Genomic DNA, 18,577 nt, shown 5'->3' with positions numbered 1-18,577 from the left:
ACACACCTTTAAATTCTGTAACCATTAGGGTAGTGAGAAATCACATCTATGATGCATCCATGCATCAATGAGACTGATTATAAAATGCCAAGAGAGCTAAGGCTAGGAGCGTTGTGGCAGAGTGGACAAATTCCATTGTTATTAGTTTTTTGCTGTTATTTTGGGCATCACATTCAGGGTCCTGCCCATTCACATTTAGGCTTTGGTTCAGCATGACTAAATAAATTCCATTTTTCATGTATAGAACTCCAGGATTTCTCAGGATATTTTTAGTTGTGATTTGGGGACCGTGTCCTTGATCAAAGCCAGTGTTGAGTGTGTTATGGTGAGTATTATGTGGCTGTCTTGTATGATCAATGCCACAATTGTACCATGGCCAAGCTCAGGACCAGGGATCCTTATTACATCATATGACTGTTCTTGACATTATTATTTAGAACTCCTACAGTGTGCTTAAAACAAAAGGAGAAAAACATCAACTAGTGCAATGCAGCTCTTCTAGCCCTGATTTTAACCTCAATGGAACGGAGACAGCTTTGGGTCAGGTTCCTGGTTTACACCACACTTGGCTTTACACACCATTAACTTCCAATAGTGTGTAAAATTGAGCAGGGTGTAAACCAGTAGCTTCCCCAAGCCCGCCTTGATCCCACCCTTGCCGGGCGGGTTAAGTTGGAGTCAGGTCTCTGGTCCAAATATAAGTCACACACCAAGACCTTTTCTGAAACCATTTTGGCATTGTGTTATTATATCTGTACCAATGAAGGGGCAAATTTGCACAGCCCTGCAGGCAGCCAATGTAAGTCAGGAAAAAATAATTTTACAATTTTCCATTAAAATGGATGGAGAATTGGAACAGCATTGTCTGATATGTGCTGGCTAGATAGGAGGCCTTGTGGGCAATGTGGGCCCTTGCAATATTTATTAGTAATCTTCAGCCTATAAATTTAGTGTCAGCGAACTAAGTTGGTAGGATAATTGCCTTGAACCTGATGACTGAGTTTCAGTCCTGATATACCGGCACTCCAGTGCAACCTTGAGGGTGTGCTGCAGCGTCAGAAGTTTTGACCTTTGGGTGAATTGTTAAACTGAGATTTCCGGCATTTAGGTGGATATTAAAGATCCAATGGAAGAGGAGCAGGGGCTTCATCTGTGTAGGAATTATAGTTCTGGGAAATGTTGGACTGTAGTTTTAAAAATAACCCTGTGATGTAAGATCACATGATCTGTGTAAAACAATGTGCTCACAGCGCAGGGAACCTCTACAGTAGAGTGCCTCTGAATTATGGAGTTTGCTGAATGCTTGTAGTTGCTACCGCTGTCTTGTAAATAAAGCCAAATATTTCCACTAAGAAAAGTTGTCTGAAGATCAATTCTATAACAAACTGGCGATGAGGATAAATCAGATTCGGTTATGTAGCTCGCCCAATGATTATGAGTATTTAAGTTCATTAAAAATAACAGAAGATATACTCATCCAAAATGCCACAGTTTGGCAGAATCAACCCCTTTGAGCCAGCCACAGACAATTGGTCTCAGTATATAGAACGTCTTGCACTCTTCTTGCAAGCAAACAAAGTCACGGGGGAAGAGAAGAGGAGAGTGATCCTCCTGAGTACTTGTAGGAGCAAAGCCTACAATTTGATTTGAAGCTTGATGACCCCCAGTGCCCCAGATTTGAAGACTTTCAGTGAATTAGTAGACCTTGTTAAGGGACATTTTCAACCCAAGCCCTCAGTCACAATGCAGAGGTTCAAGTTCAATTCATGAACTAAAGCCCCAGGTGAGACAATTGCTACCTACATGGCATAATTAAAGCAACTAATGGAATAATATGATTTCGGTGAAACCTTGAGTGACATGCTCAGGGATCGTTTAGTAAGTGGCGTACAGGAGGACACTATTCAGCGAAGATTGCTGGCTGAAGTGAATCTTGATTTTAAGAAAGCGTCAGAAATAGCATTGGCAATGGAAAGCACTGTAAGGGATGCACAAGCAACTCAAGGGTCGCAAAGTGGCACTGTGCACAAAATCGGGTGGGAACAGTAGCCAAAAGTGGCACGAGCACCTGGGACTCCGCTGTGAAGCGGGAAACAGCCCCCGCTAATGGAAAAATGAGAGGAAGCAGCTTAGCAACTAAATCGAAAAATAACTTTCAGCAACGTGGAAACAATCATTCTTCTAGCGATTGGCAACATAAAAAAGTAGAATGTTATTTTTGTCACAGAAGTGGACACATAATGAGACAGCACAGAGCAAGATTTAAACAGGCTTCCAAACAACAAACAAAGCCCAATGAAGTCTATAGTGTAGAAGAACCAGAAACAACAAATTTGGACACTTATTCATTATTCATCATGAAAGTTGGGAAGACAGAGCCAATATTTGTTACAGCGCAAGTGAATCGTAAACCATTAAAAATGGAAGTAGACACGGGAGCTTCCACCACTGTAATACGAGAACACACTTTCAGATATCTAAATAAAGATGATCAAGAATTAAATTTGGAACAAACATCTGCAAAGTTGAAAACTTACACAGGCGACAAAATCCAAGTAAAAGGTATCACCAGATCAACTGTTCATTATAGACACCAATCAGCACAGCTACCAGTGATGATATTGAAAGGCAGAGGAAATTGGTTAAAGAAAATCAACCTTAGTTGGCCAGTGAGATTTCAAAAGGAAGCTGGCAGAGTTCCTGTCTTGAAAAAGGAATAAGGCATGGTATTGCAGAAAGAGCCTGGAGAGTCCAAGGACTGCAACAGGATGAAAAAGGAGTGTGTAAGGATTCAACAACCCGAAGAAATGAAGACTGTCTTAAACAATGACATGAAAGAACAGCAGAAGAAGCTCAAGGAGACCGCCCTGAATAACAGAGTTCGAGACGAAGTGAGTAACCTTCGCAAAGAAAAGGAAAACCTGTTGAAAGGCCTTCACGCACTACAAGATTCCCTCAGGTCAAAGTTTGTGCCTTTGGAAAAATACGAAGAAAAACAGGAAAAATTTGACACTTATCTGAACAAACCGAAGAGCCAGTTGGCAGAGAAGACGCAGCAATGTTCAAGTTTCCAGGCGGAAGCCAACAGGCACAAGAAAGAGACAGAAGAGCTGAAGAATCAGCTAAATGAAGCTAAAGAGGCTTTGAAAGCAAAAGTCGTAGAACTTTCCAAGAGGAGAGCAGATAACGAAGTCTTGGGTGACTCCGCTATTAAACTAAAACAGGTTGAGGTTGCAACTTCCTAACTTGGAGGGGGGAGGTGGAGAAAAGTCAAGGGAACCAAAAAGCGACGCATGATTTACATAGTCGTAAACGACAATTTACTGTTGGAGAAGCAGTATATGTAAAGAATTTTGGTGGAGGACTGAAGTGGTTACCAGGTAAAGTGCGTTCAGTGAGCGGACCATTGTCATGCCACATGGAAGTGGAGTTGCCAGATCATCCGTAAGCATTTAAGAAAAAGAGGGATACCACAACAAAGTATTGTTCCACCTGTAACCATAACTGAACCACTGGTCCCTGTTGAAGATTCTCAGCCAAGGACAGACATGCCAGATATCTCTGTCAGAATGGAAGACACTGAACTACAAGTGCCTAATGAGGTACCTGATGTTAATGCTGTTCGAAATAATGTGCTTCCTACAAAACAATTTAAGTCGTGGAGCTGCGACATTCCACATGGATCGGGAAACCACCTGAAAGACTGAACTTGTTATTTCATGACCATTGTAAATATTGTAACGTCATGTGATAAATATCCTTGCAAATACAAAATGGACAGAGAAGTTAAAGGGGGAGGAATGTAGTAATTATAGTTTTGGGAAAGGTTGGACTGTAGCTTTAAGAATAATCCTGTGATGTAAGATCACATGATCTGAGTGAACTAATGTGTTCGCAGCACGGGGACCCTCTACAGTCGTATACTCCAGTTATGGAGTTTGCTGAATGCGTATAGTTGCTACTGCTGCCTTGTAAATAAAGGCAACCGTTTCCACTAAGGAAAGTTGTCTGAAGATCAACTCTATAACAATCTGGCTTTGTCAACCACTCTACCATCAGCATAAAGTGGTGATTCATCCAGAATCCTGCTGTGTGTTTCACTACAGTTGGATACCCTTGGGTTGAGTGGCTCAACAGTATATTGCAATGGTTCTCCCCAAGTTGGATCCCTCCTTGATCCTTCCCATAGCCTTTCACTTGCTCTATGGAAGTTAAAATGACTCCAGCTCCTAACTAAGAAAGCATTCCTTTTGTTAAAACGACACTAAATCTCCGCTCCGTCAGTTTTCTGCAGCAAGGTAAGTAGTAATGGGAGAATCAGAAATACATGGGAGTAGTAGCAGGTCTGTTGAAGGTACAGATGACGGTGTGGTGGGCTGAAAGTAGTTTGCTGGCTGCATTTTATATACAGCTGGTTTAAATGATGTGGATGCCAAAGCCAAGTGGTCACAGTACATTGCTGTGGAATGGCGAGATACAGATTTATCCCCATGGTTCCAACATCAGCCAAGTCGCCCAATGAAGGGAACTGTCGCCCCAAAAAGTGAAGGGCAGATCAGGAAAAAAAAAATAGATGAGCTCTGTCATCTACAGAGACCCAGTTACATAGCAGATTGGACTGAAGATCGGGAGAAAGTCATCTGTAGCTCTTTTCTTGCTCTTATTTAAATTAACCAGACAACAGTACATGCTACAAGAAACGTAATGAGAAAGCTGCTAAAAAAAAAATTAAACAAATTAGAGCATTGCTGAAAAAAGACATTTTGTCAAAGCTTTTCGTCTTGCACTCACCAGGACCATCGCAAGAATACCAATGTCCTGATGAGTGCAAGACGAAAAGCTTCAATAAAATGTCTTTTTTTCAGCAATGCTCAAGTTCTGTACTACCAAACAACTATTTAAAAGAATTAAATACTGTAATTAAATTTTGCATGCCATAAATTAAGCAAGTTAGTAAATATCCAAGAAACACACTACACAGGGGTTCTCCAAGTATTTTGTACCCCAATAATGCCTGGCATGGAGCTCTGAGGGCTAAGTATAGGGTTTAAATCCACAATTCTGTTCATCTATATAAATGTCAAGGTGCAGATTCTGCAGACTGGTTTAGGATTCATCCATCAATGAGACAACTTTACTAAACACAGCTCTCCCAAAACTCCAGCTCCATGAAATTAAAACAAGGAGTATAAGAATTTTAAGTACTGTTAGGACTGAGGGTTTACGTGAGCCAGATGGCTATGATGGTGTGGCTCACAGCCCACAGTTTGGAGATTCCTGCTCTAGGTTCTGAAGAACTCTGAGCAGATGGTAATTTTTTTCCCTGAGGCGTAGGCAATTATAACAAGGCTGCATTTAATACCCATCCCTTCTCTTTCATAGTGTTAAAAAAAAACAACTGAGTGACTTACTTGATGGCTAAACCACATAACATGCATTAGAAGTCACATGTAGGTCATATTGTGTAGGTACCAAAAGCGCATCAGTGAACCATTGGGGTTTTGGAACAAACAGCATCTTTCATAGTCAACCTATAATTTGCCACGTTTATTGTATCAAATTACATAATTTTATCATAGTAGGATTTGAACTCAAACTCCGGGTTATTAGTTCAGTACCACAACTAAGATACCCTGTAAATTACAACAATGATTTGTATTTATATAGCATCTTTAACACGGTAAATGTCCCCAGATGCTTCACTGGAGTGTTAGCGAACATAAATAAAAACAGAGGATGCTGGAAAAACTCAGCAGGTCTGGCAGCATCTGCGGAGAGAGAAACAGAGTTAATGTTTCGAGTCCGTATGACTCTTCTTCAGAGCTAAAGAGAAATAGAAATGTGATAGATATTATGCTATTTTCAACACTGTATCCATGTTATCAAACATAATTCGACACAGAGCCACATAGGACAGATCACTAAAACCTTGGTCAAAGATGTAGGTTTTAAGGGTACCTTAAAGGAGGGGAGAGAGGCAGGAAGGCAAACAGACAATATGAGAAATCAGAGACAATAGAGGTGTTGAGAGAGGTAGAAGTGAGGTAGAGCTGGACTTCATCCGCATTCATATGGAACCTGACATTGTGTTTACAGATTATGTCACCGGGAGCAATATGCAGATGAAAAATGAGAGGAGGCCTAGGATAGACCCTTGGGGGACACCGGGGGTAACAGTAGAGGAGTGAGAAGAGAAGTCAATGCAGGTGATTCTCTGGCTAGCAGTGGATAGATAAGGATAGAACCAGTTGAGGGTGATCTCACCCAACTGGACAGTGGAGGAGAGGCAATGGGGCGGGATGGTGTCAGCAACTGTGTCAAAGGCTGCAGCCACGTTGAGAAGGATGAAGTGGGATAGTATACCACATTCACAGTCACATAGGATGTCAGTTGTGACTTTGGTAAAGAGGGTGGGGGTGGGATTGGTTAGCTCAGTCGGCTAGAAGGTGCTAGAGACTGACGCTGACAGTGCAGATTCAATCCAGCTGTGCTAGTTCATGGAGGGATCCTCCTTGCCTTGCCCCATGCTTTAGGGGGTGATGCCCTTCAAACTATATAACCAATTGTCTCGCAGTAACAGAGAGAGATGCCTATGGCCCCTCATGAACTATGGTTAATTACCTTTGATAAGGGCCATTTCAGTATTGTGGCAGGTAACAGGATTGAAGGGATTGAAACATGGAGTTGTGGGAAAGATGGACATGGATTTGGAAGGCGACAACATGTTCAAGAACTTTGGAAAGGAAAGGGAGGTTGGAGACGGGGTGATAGTTTGCATGGAAAGTGGGATCAAGGGGTTTTTTTCTTGGAGAAGGCAGTTAGCAGGCAAGAAGCAGAAAGAACCATTATCAGTATCAGCAAACATGGAGGCCAGGAAGGGAAGTTGGATGGTCAACAGTTTGGGGGAGAATAGGGGTGAGGGAGAAAATGCAGGTCACAAGGTCAAGATGAGTGCAGAGGGGCCATCAGGCGAGATAGGAGAGAAACTGGATAAAGATGCAAGTTCAGGGTTAAGGCAAGAAAGAACCTTATCAAAGTTTGGTCCGTTGTGCTAGGGGAAGGGAGGGAAGTGGCAGAAGGAGCTGAATTAAGGGTCGCAATCTTAATGACAAAGAAATCTGTGAACTCCTGATGTAGTAAACCATCCCAAGCTGCTTCACAGGAGTGTTATGAAACAAAATTTGGCGCCGAGACAGTGAATAACAAAGAGTCCCACATAATCAAACTTGAAATCCAAATTCAGTGCCATTAAGTATTTTATTCCCAAGCTCCAGTTGCCATGGTGGAGAGTTTGTAACCATTTTCAATGGCGTGTGATGTCTGCCTATGTAAACTGAAGAAACCTTACATTATGGAGTTTTCAAAGTGATACCAAAGTAATCTAATTACTTAGGTTGGGTGGAAAAGTAAAAGATGGGTAGTGTTGAATAAAACAAATCCCATAACTGTAAAAAACATTCTTGGTATATTTTTATTTTTTGAAGCTTCTCTCTCTCTCCCGCCAACCTCACACCACCCCCCTCACCCACCCCCACCACCTAATGTGGATTTTAGATTACTTCGGAGCATTTGATCAAAGCAAAATCACAGATGGATGAATGGGAGCCCCAAAGCTGGCATTGGATCACAGTCTTGGATTCCTTGTGAAGTTAGAGCACTTTATTTACTTTGGTGGATTTGGTCCAACTTTTACACACCAGCACTGCTAATTGTTACCAGGAACTGTTGGCCTTTTGTTTATTTCCTTGACAACCAAAGGAAGAGAGAATTGAAAGTCACAGGGTTGCTTTTCATTGCCGAGGTACACTATCAATAGGCAACACTGTGCTAAACCTACCAGACAGTGATCTAACCACATTGAATGGGATAACAAAGTCCTCGAGAAACAACGATGGACAAAGGCTTAGATTTACACCGAAAAATTTCTGCTTAAAGCTGCTGACCCTCACAATGAAATGAAGATGGTTGTTGTGACACTATAGTGGATCATGGAATGCCCGGGTACAGATTTGCCTCTGTGATCCGTCCCCTTGGGAAAGGTCCAGTCTTGAAGGACGTGCCAGATGATGGGTTAGTGCTTCAACTTATAGATGAAGGAAAATTCAACAGTTGGATAAACCAACCTGCCTTCCTCAACTCCTAGCATCACTGACATAGGCCCCAAGAACAGTTCACTGCCTGAACCGTTCGTCAGTAATTGGACCACCACTCGTGGGGATCTGGGAGGTTGGAATGACTGAGGCGCGAAAGTGGGGTTGGTGTGGGAAGGAGACGTTAATAAGAATAATGCCTCTTGGCATTCCTGGAACCTTCCACTTGGCAGATATTCACAATTCCATGGAGTAGAGATTGGGAATTGGCTGCTGTTCCATCCACTCGCCCTACTAACCACTGCCCTTTGATCCCTGTTCTCCATGATTGACAAACCCAGGGGAAGGACAAAAATGCTGCATGGCTGTGGCACTGACGGTTGCTGTGGAGGAGTAGCAAATAGCATTGGGAAAGTTAAATTCTTGTTCCGTCTCTTCTCCACCCCTGCTGAACCAATTATTCATGCTGAGGTACAGCACTGATTTGCCTCATCAAAGTGGCCATTCTTGTGTGGGCCTCAACAGTAAGTGTTGCTATGATGTGTGACCACAGGCAGCATCGCACCAGTGTCCACTCCAGCCCTCACCCTAACATCTGTACACCTGTAGTTTCTAGCAATGTCAATGCAAAGCAGAGACCCTGTTTGATTTTCTCCCATTATTTTTTTCCAACATAACCACACTACGATCCAATTGTAAAATCCCTGGACCATTCTGCTGCATGGAATCAGCTAAACCTCCTCCCGAGGTCCCCAGCATCGCAGATGCCAGTCTTCAGCCAATTCGATTCACTCCACGTGATATCAAGAAATCACTGAAAGCACTGGATACTGCAAAGGCTTTGGGTCTGACAATATTCCAGCAATAGTATTGAAGACTTGTGCTCCAGGACTTGCCGCGCCCCTAGCCAAGATGTTCCAGTGCAGCTACAACACTGGCATCTACCCAGCAATGTGCAAAATTGCCCAGGTATGTCCCATCCACAAAAAGCAGGACAAGTCCAACCCAGACGATTACCACCCCATCAGTCTACTCTCCATCATTAGTAAAGTGATGGAAGGGGCCATCAAAAATGCTATCAGGTGGCACTTGCTTAGCAATAACCTGGTCACTGATAATCAGTTTGGGTTCTGCCAGGGCCACTCAGCTCCTGACCTCATTACAGCCTTGGTTCGAACATACACAAAAGAGCTGAACTTCGGAGGTGACTCCAGACCCACAGCAATGTACTTGACTCTTAAATGCTCTCTGAAATGATAGCAAGCCACTCAGTTGTATCAAACTCCTATGAAGCCCATAAGGAATGGAACCGGGATGGACCACTTGGGCACTGGAAGTGATAACAGCAAACTCAGCCCTGTTGACCCTACAAAGTCCTCCTTAATAACATCTGTGCCAAAATTGGGAGAGCTGTCTCACAGGCTAGTCAAGCAACAGCCTAGCATAGTCATACTCACAGAATCATACCTTACAGATATGTCCCAGACACCATCATCATCCCTGGGTACATCCTGTCCGACCGGCAGGACAGTCCCAGCAGAGGTGGTGGCATAGTGGTATACAGTTGGGAGGGAATTGCCCTGGGAGTCCTCAACATTGACCCCGGACCCCACGAAGTCTCATGGCATCAGGTCAAACTTGGGCAAGGAAACTCCTACTGATTGCCCCCCCCAGCCCCCCAACCCCACCTCAGCTGATGGGTCAGTGCTCCTCCATGTTGAACAGCATTTGGAGAAAGCACTGAGGGTGGCAAGGGTGCAGAATGTACTCTGGGTGGGGGCCTTCAATGTCCAACACCAAGAGTGGCTCGGTAGCACCACTGCAATATTCCAGTAATAGTACTAAAGACTTGTGCTCCAGAACTTGCTGTGCCCCGAGCCAAGCTGTTCCAGTATAGCTACAACATTGGCATCTACCCAGCTATCTGGAAAATTGCCCAGGCATGTCCTGTACACAAAAAGCAGGACAAATCCAAACCAGCCAATTACCGCCCATCAGTTTACTCTCGATCAGTAAAGTGATGGAAGGGGTCATCAATAGGGCCATCAAGCGGCACTTGCTTAGTAATAACCTCCTAACTGACGCTCAGTTTGGGTTCCGCCAGGGCCACTCAGCTCCTGACCTCATTGACACAAACATGGACAGAAGAGCTGAGCTCCCAAGGTAAGCTGAGAGTGACTGCCCTTGACATCAAGGCAGCATTTGACCAAGTGTGGCATCAAGGAGCCCTAGCAAAACTGGAGTCAATGGGAATCAGGGGAAAACTCTCCACTGGGTTGGAGCCATACCCAGCACAAAGGAAGATGGTTGTGGTTGTTGGAGGTCAATCGTCTCAGTTCCAGGACATCACTGAAGGAGTGTCCGAGGCCCAACCATCTTCAGTTGCTTCATCAATGACCATCCCTCAATCATAAGGTCATAAGTGGGGATGTTCGCTGATGATTGTACAATGTTCAGCACCATTCATGTCTCCTCAGGTACTGAAGCAGCCCATGTTGAAATGCAGCAAGACCTGGACAATATGCAGGCTTGGGTTGATAAGTGGCAAGTAACATTCGCGCCTCACAAGTGCCAAGCAATTACCATCTCCAACAAGAGAGAATCTAACCGTCGCCCCTTGACATTCAATGGCATTACCATCACTGAATCTCCCACTAACAACATCCTGGGGGTTACCATTGGCCAGAAACCGAACTGGATTAGCCATATAAATAATATGGCTACAAGAGCAGGTCAGAGGCTTGGAATCCTGCAACAAGTAACTCCCCAAAGCCAGTCAACTACCTACAGGGCACAAGTCAGGAGCGTGATGGAATACTATCCACTTGCTGGATGAGTGCAGCTCCAACAACACTCAAGAAGCTTGACATCATCCAGGACAAAACAGCACGCTTGATTGGCATCTCATCCACAAACATTCATTCCCTCCACCACTCATGCATAGTGGCAGCACTCTGTGCCATCTACAAGATGCACTGCATAAACTCACCAAGCCTCCTTAGGCAGCACCTTCCAACCTACCATCTAGAGGGACAAGAGCAGCAGATGCATGGGAACACCACCACCTGGAAGATGCCCTCCAAGCCACTCACTATCCTGACTTGGAAATATATCACCGTTCCTTCACTGTCGCTGGGTCAAAATCCTGGAACTCCCACACTAACAGCAAAGTGGGTGTACCTACACCACATGTACTGCAGCTGTTCAAGAAGGCGGCTCACCACCCCCTTCTCAAGGGCAATTAAGAATGGGCAATAAATGCTTTCCTAGCCAGCAATGCCCACATCCAATGAATGAATTTTTAAAAATCAATGACAATCAGTCATTGGAACAGAGCTCATCTTGATCTACATGGCTTGTTACCCAGCCCACACATCACACACAAAGTACATCCCCAAACAACGTTTTAACCATTCACTTTCCACTTTGCTGTGGGTAAGGTAGAGCTTCGCTAATGCCCATCAGGCTGTACAGTCATACATTGTACGATACACCACTTCTCAACTGAATGTATGTCTTAAAAAGGCACAAATTTTCCTGATTCACCTTGAGATAACCTTGCTTCTCCCCAAGCAGCAGCCAAGTGCAGAACAAGTAAAGTTAACTGCTAGGACATCCAGGACAAAACAGTTCATTTGATTGGCACCCCATCCATCACCTTAAACATTCATTCCCTCCACCACTGATGCACAGTTGCAGCAGTGTGTGCCATCTACAAGATGCACTGCAGGAACTCACCATGGCTCCTTTGAAAGCAACTTTTAAACCTCTACCACCTAGAAGGGCAAGGGCAGCAGATTCATAGGAACACCACCACATTCAAGCCACACACCATCCTGACTTGGAACTATACCGCCGTTCCTTCACTGTCGCTGGGTCAAAATCCTGGAACTCCCTCCCTAACAGCACTGTGGGTGTACCTACACCACAGGGACTGCAGCGGTTCAAGAAGGAGGCTCACCACCACCTCCTCAAGGGCAATTAGGGATAAGCAATAAATGCTGACCCAACCAGCAATACCCACATCCCATGAATGAATAAGAAATGACGTGAGCTCAACAGTTGTCTTCTTAGATCCTTGGTCCAGAGAGAGCCCCGGAGATGTCTTAAAGGGACAGGGCAGATGTGCAGCTAAATATTACAATTCTGGAACACCTTTCAGCAATACCACAGGGAACAGCTAGTCTATTGCAAATATTATAGCAACGACTACTTCAACTTTAATAGGAATCATTAAACTAAATAATCTGTCAACTTGTGTAACCATTCATACAGGGGGTGTCAACTTTCAAACCTGTTACTGTGCATGTATTACATCCACGGGCTTCCATACTAAATGGGATGGGAAGAAGTTCCATCAGATCTAGCAATTAGTTTCACTGTTGACACCTAATTGACATCAATGGGCTTTCAGTGAGAGACATTTGGCAGGTAATAGGATAAAGGCTGTTGCCCGCTCATGTCATGAAACACAAGGTGCAGTAATTCTGAAATGGGTGAAAACATTTGTTGCTTTTAAAGTGAATTTAAGGTGGTAATGAAACAAACACTGCATATGAGGTTGAAATTGTAAGTGGTAAATCAGTAAGCTTTAAATTACAGGCGTGATTGTGAATGTTAGACGGAAACTTACCCTTAATTGGTCAATCGAGTTAAGAGTTGTGTGTCTAAATATTGTGTGCTTTTTAAAATTCAGGGGATATGGGCATTGTTGGCTAGGCCAGCATTTATTGCCCATCCTTAACTGCTCTTGAGAAGGTGGTGGTGAGCTGCTTTCTTGAACTGCTGTAGTCCATGTGGTGTAGGTACGCCCACAGTGCTGTTAGGGAGGGTGTTCCAGGATTTTGACCCAGCGACAGTGAAGGAACAGCAGTATACTTCCAACTCGGGATGGTAAGTGGCTTGGAGGGGAACTTCCAAATGGTGATGTTCCCATCTGTCTGCTGCCTTGTCCTTCTAGTGGTAGAGGAAGAGAGTTTGGAAGGTGCTGTCAAAGGAGACTTGGTGAATTGCTGTAGTGCATCTTGTAGTTGCACACTGCTGCCACTGTGCTTTGGTGGTGGAGGGAGTAAATGTTTGTGGATGGGGTGCCAATCAAGCGGGCTGCTTTGTCCTGGATGATGTCAAGTTTCTTGAGTGTTGTTGGAGCTGCATTCATCCAAGAAAGTGCGGAGTATTCCATCACACTCCTGACTTGTGCCTTGTAGATGTTGAAGAAGCTTTGGGGAGTCAGGAAGTGAGTTACTCACCACAGAATTCCCAGTCTCTGACTGGCTCTTGTAGCCACAATATTTATATGGCTGGTCCAGTTCAGTTTCTGGTCAATGGTAACCCCCAGTATGTTGATAGTGTGGATTCAGTGATGATAATGCCATTGAAAGTCAAGGGGAGATGGTTGGATTCTTGTTTTGTTGGAGATGGTCATTGCCTGGCATTTGTGTGGTGCGATGTTACTTGCCACTTGTCAGCCCAAGTCTGAATGTTATCCAGGTCTTGCTGCATTGGGACAAAGACTGCTTCAGTATCTGAAGAATCGTGAATAGTGAACATTGTGCAATCATCAGCGAACATCTCCACCTCTTAACTTATGATGGAGGGAAGGTCAATGATGAAGCAGCTGAAGATGATTGGGACAAGGAGACTACCCTTCGGAACTCCTGCAGTGATGTCCTGGGACTGAGATGATTGACATCCAACAACCACAACTGTCTTCCTTTGTGCTGGGTGCAACAGATAACCTGCATTTGGATTTGTGTATTTTTCTATTTAAGCAACATTCCAGCTAAATAGGAAACTTAATTGTTAAATATCATAAATGCTAAACAGGATGGTGATAAACTAGATAATATGTAGATTACTACTGTGAAGCATGTACATTGCATTTATTCAGTCTTTTAACTGAAATAAATGTTTTCATGTAACTGTATTGTAACTAACCAAATTCAGTTGGCAGAGACCAAAGATTGTTTTGACTCTGAGCATTAAATACTTTGGATTAAAACCATAATTCTCTGGACTTTTTTTCCATGCCTTAGCGTAGTGCCTGATTTAGACTCGAAAGGCAGTGCCAGTGTTGGGGTGCCTGGACTTACTCTGTCCCTTAGACTGTTTCAGCTTTAATGGTGGAAGGCAGGGAGGAAGATAGAGCACAAACCCTGAAGGGATAGTCTCAACGGATTAAGATCAAGCATCTGGATTTTATTACACTTCAGACGGGCAGCCCAGATTCCAGCCTGTTTGTCCAGACCTCCTGCAGAACGAGACACAATTTGAGCATTTCCCATTACTGATCTCTGACAACCTCCAAACCAATGTCTTATACAAGAATGCAAAATCATTCTAATGGGAAAATTGGCAAGATCTTTACAGAGCCACAATTACTCATGAACAGGAGCTGTGCAAAAGTCAGAATAAATCTAGTTTGCTCCACAACTGCCAATATTGTCTATAGCTGTCACTGAAAGGTAATGGTTATTATCTATAGCAGCATCACTTGAGATGAAATCTTCTTTCACAGACTTATGTAAAAACAATTTGGCATCAATTGTGCAAACATGAGAGATCACTGTGACATTGATCAGTGCAAAATATTTCTAACAAGGGCAATGAAGTGCTTTACAGTGACAGTCACTGATTTACAACAACTGGATAAATCAAATCCCATTTTTATTCGTGCAAATTCCACAATCCTGTCCTTTCCCCCATGGAGTTGGTGCCCTTGATTACTGTGGTTTTCCGAGAACTGTGATAGATATGCAACTCTCACCCAGCATCCTCTAAATAATGCAAAATGAATGGGGAGTCTGGGAATTAATCTGATGGCAGAGATGTCAAATTGGTACACTGATGCACTTTGGCTCCCATAATAGCAAGAATTGTAGCTCAAATTGACGTTAGATGATTAATCTCTGGACATGGCTCTGACTACTAAGAAGTGTGCCTTTGACGCTGTGCTAACATTCAATGCAATTCAATACTCCAGTGTAGACTCTTTTGCAATGTAATAATTGAGGGCAAACAGGACCAACTTTTCCATCTATTTCTTAAAACATACTGCTTGAGGCAGGCCAGAAAGCACTAACCAGACAAAGCATCTGAAATACTATTGAACTGCTGACTTAATCCTAATTGTTTTCACGATTCTTTTGTTAAAGGTTGTGGGCTTAGCTGTACTCCTAAGGATACATACACATGTGTTAAAAAATATCAAAACTTACTTTGCAGATATTTTAAATGTGAATGTATTCGTCCAATATTTTAAGCACAACAAATATTTTGCTTAATGTTGTTGTCCACACAATCTCACTTTAAAACAAAACATTCCATCATAATGACTAGACAAGTGCGAGCCCCAGCACAATTCCCCCATTCATTGCCTGCAGACCTCAGCACTGCAATTTGTGGGGGACAGGGGGGGGGTCTCGCCAATAATCTGCATTATTCACCCTGTCTCGCTGTTTGTTAAACATTAACCCGGTTTTCTCTCTGGCAATATTCAGATCACTCTTACCTGGGGACAGTCCTTGATGTAATGTCCTTTGTTGAAGCAGAGATGACACAAGTAGTTGGGGGGAGGTCTTTTGCCAGGCTTGCGAGGTTCTGTTGATAAGGATAGATCCGAGAAATGGTCTGTCAGGGAACTCAGCCCGTCCACGATGTTACTCAGAGAACCGTAGGGGGAAGCGTTCTTGTACAACCCGCTGGTAATAGCCTGGATAACGGGATCATATCCAATTATTTACAATGCGCTTTCTGCACCTGTGTGCTAACACATAGATAGCTAAACTGTTGGAAATATTTAACCTTTAATGAAATAAGCAGTTACGCCGATCCCCGTTCAAAACAGGGCAGCGAGGCATGAATTTACAAAATAGACATCACGATGGATGTGGCGGGTTGTCTGTCCTCGGGACTGAATCTGAGCAGCTGGAATCCTGCATATTAGGAGTATAATCAATTGGCGGAGCAAACTCCTCCAATTTCATGTCGATGCCATGTGTGGCGTTTCAACATCTGTAACGGGTTTTCACTGTTGAGTTAATGCGAGAAAACAGGCAACCCAGGTTTTCTAGAACTGAGGCCCGCAGTTGTTGCAGCGCATGGTAGCGAATGGCAGGTATCCCGGAGGGGATGGGCAGAATTCCTGAAATAGCCTTCAGGCTGTCTGTCAACCCGCTACATTGACTTTATTTAGGGGGCTGTGTGTGGGAAGGAGTGGGGGTGGGGGGGGTGGGAGGCTGTGGGAAGAGTGGGGGTGGGGGGAGAGGCTGTGGGAAGGAGTGGGGGTGGGGGGAGAGGCTGTGAGAAGGGGTGGGGGTGGGGGGAGAGGCTGTGAGAAGGGGTGGGGGTGGGGGTGGGGGGAGAGGCTGTGGGAAGGAGTGGGGGTGGGGGTGGGGGGAGAGGCTGTGAGAAGGGGTGGGGGTGGGGGGAGAGGCTGTGAGAAGGGGTGGGGGTGGGGGAGAGGCTGTGAGAAGGGGTGGGGGGAGAGGCTGTGAGAAGGGGTGGGGGTGGGGGGAGAGGCTGTGAGAAGGGGTGGGGGTGGGGGGAGAGGCTGTGAGAAGGGGTGGGGGTGGGGGAGAGGCTGTGAGAAGGGGTGGGGGTGGGGGGAGAGGCTGTGAGAAGGGGTGGGGGTGGGGGTGGGGGGAGAGGCTGTGAGAAGGGTGGGGGTGGGGGGGAGAGGCTGTGGGAAGGAGTGGGGGTGGGGGTGGGGGAGAGGCTGTGAGGAAGGGGGTGGGGGAGAGGCTGTGGGAAGGAGTGGGGGTGGGGGAGAGGCTGTGAGAAGGGGTGGGGGTGGGGGAGAGGCTGTGAGAAGGGGTGGGGGTGGGGAGAGGCTGTGGGAAGGAGTGGGGGTGGGGGTGAGAGGCTGTGAGAAGGAGTGGGGGTGGGAGGGTGAGGGGGTGGGATGGGGTGGAGGGTGGGGGGTGGGGGTGGAGGGGTGGGGGAGTGGGGGTGGGGGGTGGGGGGAGAGGCTGTAGGAAGGAGTGGGGTTGGGGTGGGGGGGAGGCTGTGGGAAGGAGTGGGGGTGGGGGAGTGGGGGTGGGGATTGGGGGGAGAGGCTGTGGGAAGGGGTGGGGGTTGGGGGAGAGGGGTGTGGGAAGGAGTGGGGGGTGGGGGGAGTGGGGTGGGGATTGGGGGGAGAGGCTGTGGGAAGGGTGGGGGTGGGGGAGTGGGGGTGGGGATTGGGGGAGAGGCTGTGGGAAGGGGTGGGGGGTGGGGAGAGGCTGTGGGAAGGAGTGGGGGTGGGGGTTGGGGGGAGAGGCTGTGGGAAGGAGTGGGGGTGGGGGTTGGGGGGAAAGGCTGTGGGAAGGAGTGGGGGTGGGGTTGGGGGGAAAGGCTGTGGGAAGGAGTGGGGGTGGGGTTGGGGGGAAAGGCTGTGGGAAGGAGTGGGGGTGGGGGTTGGGGGAGAGGCTGTGGGAAGGAGTGGGGGTGGGGGAAGTGGGGGTGGGGGAGTGGGGGTGGGTTGGGGGGAGAGGCTGTGGAAGGGGGGGGTGGGTTTGTGGGGGAAAGGCTGTGGGAAGGAGTGGGGGTGGGGGTTGGGGGGAAAGGCTGTGGGAAGGAGTGGGGGTGGGGGTTGGGGGGAGAGGCTTGTGGGAAGGAGTGGGGGGTGGGGAAGTGGGGGTGGGGGAGTGGGGGTTGGGGGAGAGGCTGTGGGAAGGAGTGGGTGTGGGGGAAGTGGGAGTTGGGGGGAGAGGCTGTGGGGGTGGGGGTTGGGGAGAGGCTGTGGGGAGAGGCTGTGGGGGTGGGGGTTGGGGGGAGAGGCTGTGGGAAGGAGTGGGGGTGGGAGTGGGAGTGGGGGTGGGGTGGGGGGAGAGGCTGTGGGAAGGAGGTGGGTGTGGGGGGGCTGTGGGGGTGGGGTGGGGGTTGGGGGGAGAGGCTGTGGGAAGGAGTGGGGTTGGGGGGAGAGGCTGTGGGAAGGGAGGGTCGTGGGGAGTGGGAGTTGGGGGAGAGGCTGTGGGGGTGGGGGTTGGGGGAGAGGCTGTGGGAGAGGAGTGGGGGTTGGGGGGAGAGGCTGTGGGAAGGAGTGGGTGTGTGGGGGAGTGGGAGTTGGGGGGAGAGGCTGAGGGGGGTGGGGGTTGGGGGGAGAGGCTGTGGGAAGGAGTGGGGGTGGGGGGAGAGGCTGTTATTTGCCACTCGTTTCTTTGTGGCACCGCCAGGGTGCAGGGTGTATTTTACCGCACACAGGGAATGACTGTGAATGAAGGGACTGCGGGGGAAACCCTCGCCAAAGGAAGTTTGAGAAGAAATCCCGACTCCACAATAAAACCCTGGAGGGCTTTCACTTTGCCCTGGGCTTGCCCCACCCCCTCACCCCTCCCCCCTTTTGCCCACCCAAATGAATGTGGGCTTTTGGTGGAGGGGCACCGAACGCCTGATGTTCATCTCCAGCGCCAGATGTGGGTTGGAGTTTGCGAATAGGACTTGCTTCGTGCTCCCCCATCCCTCCCCTCCCCCTCCCCCTCCCCCCCTCCCCCACCCCCCAAAGTGTC

General features: G+C 46.8%; 1 protein-coding gene across 4 annotated transcripts in view; it reads right to left on the bottom strand.

Annotated features, from left to right (window-relative positions):
* Window positions 1-18,577, bottom strand: part of zcchc24 (zinc finger, CCHC domain containing 24) — a 207,344-nt gene that overhangs the window by 184,979 nt on the left and 3,788 nt on the right. For all 4 annotated transcript variants that reach the window (XM_078530875.1, XM_078530877.1, XM_078530879.1 and 1 more), the window contains exon 2: window positions 15,601-15,801. In XM_078530875.1, coding sequence (XP_078387001.1) covers window positions 15,601-15,801 — 201 coding nt within the window. The remainder of the gene's footprint in view (window positions 1-15,600; window positions 15,802-18,577) is intronic.

This window comes from Cetorhinus maximus, chromosome 27 (genome assembly GCF_964194155.1).
Source record: "Cetorhinus maximus chromosome 27, sCetMax3.hap1.1, whole genome shotgun sequence".
NCBI classification, from domain to species: domain Eukaryota; kingdom Metazoa; phylum Chordata; class Chondrichthyes; order Lamniformes; family Cetorhinidae; genus Cetorhinus; species Cetorhinus maximus.
Note: the sequence above shows the minus strand (reverse complement) of the source record. Positions and strands in the feature narration are given on the sequence as shown.